This window comes from Trichomonas vaginalis, chromosome V (assembly GCF_026262505.1).
Source record: "Trichomonas vaginalis G3 chromosome V, whole genome shotgun sequence".
In the NCBI taxonomy this organism is placed as follows: Eukaryota; Parabasalia; order Trichomonadida; family Trichomonadidae; genus Trichomonas; species Trichomonas vaginalis.
Window position 1 is genome coordinate 23,811,807 of NC_067207.1, and position 6,000 is coordinate 23,817,806.

At 31.3% G+C, this 6,000-nt stretch overlaps 1 protein-coding gene and 1 pseudogene across 2 annotated transcripts; one reads left to right on the forward strand and one right to left on the reverse strand.

Moving 5' to 3' along the window:
- Nucleotides 1-3,299: 3,299 nt before the first annotated feature.
- On the reverse strand, nt 3,300-5,034 carry TVAGG3_0391580 (annotated as a pseudogene). The gene has a single exon. A coding segment is annotated over exon 1 (1,735 nt).
- Nucleotides 5,035-5,214: 180 nt separating this feature from the next.
- TVAGG3_0391590 (leucine-rich repeats (6 copies)-containing protein) lies at nt 5,215-5,517 on the forward strand (the record flags this gene model as incomplete). Its single annotated transcript, XM_001584252.1, has 1 exon — nt 5,215-5,517. One exon carries the CDS (start codon nt 5,215-5,217, stop codon nt 5,515-5,517), a length of 303 nt encoding a protein of 100 aa, XP_001584302.1.
- Nucleotides 5,518-6,000: the final 483 nt, after the last annotated feature.

Genomic DNA, 6,000 nt, shown 5'->3' on the forward strand with positions numbered 1-6,000 from the left:
TACGGATCTAGCTCTCACATATCTCTATTTTAAGCATTGATAAGTATTTCTACATTCTATTTTAAAAAATATTCAAATTTCACAATATTCTTTTCATTGATAATCTACATATTAACGAAATGATATAACTTTTCATGTGTTTAGAAGTTCTTAGCTTTAGTACTGTATTGTTGAAAAAATTATTGAAGACTTTTTTCTTTTTGAGAAATTAATGCAATAACCAAGAGGAATTGCATATGCTGCGCACTAAAATTATAGAAATGTCTCTAATTAGACACAAATAGAGATATTCGGAAATAAAAATTTGAAATTTTGATCAAAAACGCTATTTTCTAATCATTTTTATTTTAACTATATATAAAGTATCTTTTTCTATAATTTATACTTGATGGTTTAAAAGACGTTTGACTCAAAATTTTACTGCATTCATGTGGTAACTATGCTTTATTCACTAACTACCTCCTTGTTTCAACCCTGAAACAATATATTATACCTCCCAATGCAGGTATTACTCCAACAAAATTAGCAATTTGGCTATTGTCTAAAAATTTTCTCAAAGAAAGAGGAGTAAAGTCCCATTTTTAGAATTCGAGCTATATTAGAATGCAACTAGACAAAAGGTTACAGTTTACAATACACATATTCAAAAAATTTGCATTCGAAATTTAAGATAAATACAATTTCCAAAAAAGAGTATCGAATCAAAAAAAAAAAAAAAAAAAAAAAAAAAGAAAAAAAAAAAAGAGAAGTGGGCTTCCAGGCACTTCGTGCCTTCTAGCCATAAAAAATTGCACAAGACCCAAGAGGAGGACACGGAGCCCAGCCGACCAGCCGTTGACTTTTTTTTTGTGTTCACTTTCACAAATTAATATATGTTTTCATGTTTTGTCAAGACTTCTTCGTAAATGTTTTGTCAAGACTTCTTCGTAAATGTTTTGTCAAGACTTCTCATCGTAAATGTTTTGTCAAGATCTTCTCGTAAATTTTTGTCAAGACTTCTTCATCGTAAATGTTTTGTCAAGAACTTCTTCGTAAATGTTTTGTCAAGACTTCTTCATCGTAAATGTTTGTCAAGACTTTTCGTAAAATCAGACAAAAATAATGTTTATGTTAGAATGTTAGATCAACACGTTTTCTAACATGTTTTTCTAACATCGTAGAAACTCATGATTTCATCGTAAATGTTTTGTCAAGACTTCTTCGTAATGAGCGTAAATGACCCAAAAATAATGTTTATGTTAGAATGTTAGATCTAACACGTTTTCTAACATGTTTTCTAACATCGGTAGAAAAATCATGATTCATGAATTTGTCTCGATAGAATTCTTTCATCGTAATGTTTTGTCAAGACTTCTTCGTAAATGTTTTGTCAAGACTCTTCATCGTAAATGTTTTGTCAAGACTTCTTCGTAAAATCAGACAAAAAATAATGTTTATGTTAGAATGTTAATCTAACCTCTTTTCTACCTCTTTTCTAACCTCATGAATTTTCATGAACTTTCTTTACAAAAGTCTTTACAGAAGAACTTTACAAAGTCTCAACAAAACATTGACAAGAAAGTTCATGAGAAAGACTTTACAAAGTCTTTACGATGAAGAACTTTACGAAGAAATCTCAAACAAAGTCTTTACGAAGAAGTCTTGACAAAACATTTACGATGAAATCATGAAAATTCAAGAGGGTAGAAAAACATGTTATGAAAGAGGTTAGATCTAACATTCTAACATAAAATATATTTTTGCCTGAATTCCGTATGAAATTTCATGAGTTTTGTATGTTTTAGACCATGTTAGAAAACATGTTAGAAAAAGAGGTTAGATCTAACATTTCTAACATAAAATATATTTTTGGCTGAATTCCGTATGAAATTTCTGAGTTTTGTTATGTTTTTAGACCATGTTTAGAAAACATGTTAGAAAAATTTAGATCTAACATTCTAACATAAACATTATTTTTATTGAATTCCGTATGAATTTCATGAGTTTTGTATGTTTTAGACCTTGAGAAAACATGTTAGAAAACATGTTTAGATCTAACATTCTAACATAAACATTATTTTTGGGTCATTTAACTCATTACGATGAAAGAGTCTTAACAAAGTCTTTACGAAGAAAATCTCAACAAAGTCTTTATGAAGAAATTTCAACAAAGTCTTTATGAAGAAGTCTTGACAAAACATTACGAAGAAATCTCAACAAAGTCTTACTGAAAAAGTGTCATATAAACATCTGTCAAAAGCCGCTTTTTAACTTCACTTTAAAATGCCACGTAAGCTACGTAAGAATAACGTAAGAGGAAGAGAGCATTGAAAACATCCAATAGTAAGACTAACACCACAACAACAGTTGCAACAACAAATAGCTGAATGACCCCACTATGTTGCCAACAAATGTCAAGCAATCCTATGCTTTTAAACCGAGTTCTTGGTGCACAGATGGAGGTTTAAGAGCGGCACTTTTAGCGAAATGGCAGGCTATGGTGGAGCTGCAGACGGACAGCTAATAAACCCTCAAAGTCAAATGAATTTGAGTTCACTCAAAATCAAATAACAGATGTCAAAAAGTCAAACATAGACCATACAGAAGCAAATAAGTGAAAACGAAAGAAACTAGAATATGACAGACACACAAAGAAACTAAATGAGTTAAACGTAGAGAAAAAGAAGAAAGAAGAACAACTTGAAAGAACTAAGTACAGAGGAATATGCAAAAAAAAGTGTCAGAAAAAGCAGCAGAAGTAGCAAAAATGGAAAACAAGATGTCATAAATTTGAAAAAACCATACTACTCGATATAAATACTGAAAGATGAAGAGATAAACAAAAAGCCCTGAAGACATATATGGATAGCGATGAGTAAAAAAGGAAGTTGAAGCAAATGTAAAGGCAGGAAACTTTTACAGTTGCAAAAACAAACGTACAGTATGAAAACTTAGCACAAGAAAGTAAAAATAACGACGCAGCCATGCAAAAGGCAATGAAAAGCGCAGAATATATAAAACTAACAATGACTGGTTAGATGCCCAAGCCCAACGTTAAAGCAAGCCCAAACTCATAGGGTCAATAAGGACAAAAATACAGCGGATGAAGAAGTTCAAATGAAGCTTTACAAATGCTGACTTTATTAAGACCGCTTCGAGCTTCTTCATAGTCAGGTGAAACAAACGTGAACGACTTCTATCTGGAAAGAAAACTGAAGTCTGAAGGTTTCGACAAAGAGTTTAAAAAGTAGCCACAAAATATGACGAAAATAACCGATGCGCAACGAGACAGGCAGTTCAAAAGTGCCTATGACGCCGTTAATGTCAGTTGGATAATTGACAATAATAAAATACGTTATATGAGAGTTCTCTCAATGAATTAAAGTAATAAATGGTTCCTATTATGGCATATTGGAATGCATAATTATTTATGTAATCCAGTTTATTTGACATGTATATTTCATTAGATTTTGAATATTGAAAACATTGGTATCCAATGGTTGTTATTGTATTAGAAAACCTAATTATTGAAATATATGAATGATCAAATGCATAACTATTGAGACTTACCAAGCCTTCATTTAATTGAATCTCTGGAAGTGTGCAGTTATAAAATGCATAGCTCTGAATTGTTCGAATTGTACTTGGAATGTAGATTGAATCTAAAATTGTATCACCAAATTCATATGAGTATATTGTAGTTTGTCCTTCAGGAAGATATGGATGTTTAAATGGATTATTACTAAACGGACGATTTCCATAGTATGATTTATTGTTCATTTCAAAATCATCAATTTGACTTCCAGTGAAAGCATAATCATAAACAGCAGTTATTGTTGACGGGACATTGATTCTTTTCAGCTTTGCATAATAAAATGCATAACTACTAATTGAAGTAACGCCTTCAGGAAGTGTTATCTCTTCAAATTCGGTATATTGAAAACAATAACTTCCGAATGATCTGAATGTTGCAGGGAGATCCAATTTCTCGACTTTAGAATATTCAAAGCAATTGTTGCCGAAAGACCGAAGAGTGTCTGGAATCTTGATATTTTTGAATGTAGAATGCGAAAAGCAATAGTCTCCAAATGAATAAAATGGATCAGGGAAAGTAATATTTTTGACATTTGTATATGCAAAACAATATCTACTCAATGCGGTTACTTTAGATGGTATTTTAATGTGCTTGATTGTTGATCCACTGAATAATCCTTCAGATAAAGTAGTAACTGTATCAGGAATTGTTACGTGTTTGATATGTGAATTTGCAAACATATAGTCGGCTAACATTGTTTGTTTTTCAGGAAGATCAATATGATTGATAAGAGAACCATTAAAGCATTTGTATCCGAAAGAAAGTGGCCTGTTTGGGAATATGATTTTAGTAATTTCCGTGTCACTAAATGCACACTCTCCGAAAGATTGTATAGTGTAAGGGAATATAACAAAAACTAGATGGCTATTTGCAAAAGCATATGGACCAATAGTTGTTATTCCCTCAGGAACAAAGAATGATTCTAAAAACGCATTAGCAAAAGCAAATCTTCCGAGAGAAGTAATATTTGATATGCTACAGTATTCCAAGTTTGAATTGGCAAAACCCAAATCTTCAACTTGTCTGAATCCATCTGGGAGAGATATGTTTCTAAGAGGGCAGCTACCAAAAGCAAAGGCACCAATGTTAGTGAGTGTACTTGGTAATACAATTTTCCATAAGTCACTAAATTCATATGTGTGAGGATAAATTCTTGTCGTACCTTCATTCAATGTAATGTACTGTAACGAACTTGCATAGAAACATCCATCCAAAATTTTAGTCAAAACAGGTGACATAGAAATGTTTATTAATAAGCAATTTGCAAATGCATATGGATCAAGTTGTGTGATAGGTGGAGGTATGACAACGTCCCGAAGAGAACAACCAGAGAAGGCATAAGCACCAAAATATTTAATTGTACTTGGGAAATTGATGTATCTGAATGGAACTTCAGAATTTCTAGAAAATGCATGATCTCCAATATGCTCAAATCCTTGTGGCAAAGTGATATTTGACATATTTTTAAATTCTGAGAGTCCATAGTTGCCAATGTATGTCAAGGATGGAGGTAGATTAAGTTGGGAAATGTTTGAATTATTGTAAAATGCATAATCTCCTATCTTTGTTAACGTATCGGGAAATGTAATCTCATCAAGAAGGGAACAGTTCTGAAAACTTGAATCTCCAATGGTTACAACATGACAATAATTACAGAATTCATCACAGGAGAAAACTCATTCCAGAATGTTACGAATGTTACAATTGTTTTCTATGGAATGCATGATATAAGAACACCATCTACAAGAGAAAACTTCAGAGGTGTTCCTGGATCAGTTTATGTTCCATGTTGCTACAAATCACCTAGGTTTGTTAAAGTTAGACCATTTAATATGACATCTTGTGATGGTCTGTTCAATTGCTTTTCTTATAACAAAGCTTCAAGTTCTGTTAGATATTCTGCACTTGCTGCTATGTATTTCGCTAGAACAGATGATGATTGATTTAATCTTTCTAAAAATTTTTATGTATTTGATTTCAAAGTCAACATTTTTTCTATTTTTGCATTAAATTTGCTTAATACTTAAGTCAATTTAAACAAAAATTCTAAAATCTTTGAGTTTTTCGTGATAATTTCGTTCGATCAAAAAATAATGTTACCCGATTATGCGTAATTATATCGAAATCAGGTAGCATTCATTAAATAACATGTATTTCTATATTATATTGGCTATATGAGGATTAAAAAACAATAACAAAAAAGGTGATCAAACTATTTTTTGAAAGTCCGCCATAACTTTAATGGTACTATTTCAGCGTGTACAATGAATACAAAAATTCTAAGAGTGCCACATAAAATAGTACTTTAGACTTGAGTTAATGCTACCAAGCAAATGTTAAAAAGATGACTTTAGTGTTTTGATAATCAAAGATTAAAATCATTATTGTCTAAATCAATAATCATAACGACAGAAGTTAATGTTTTT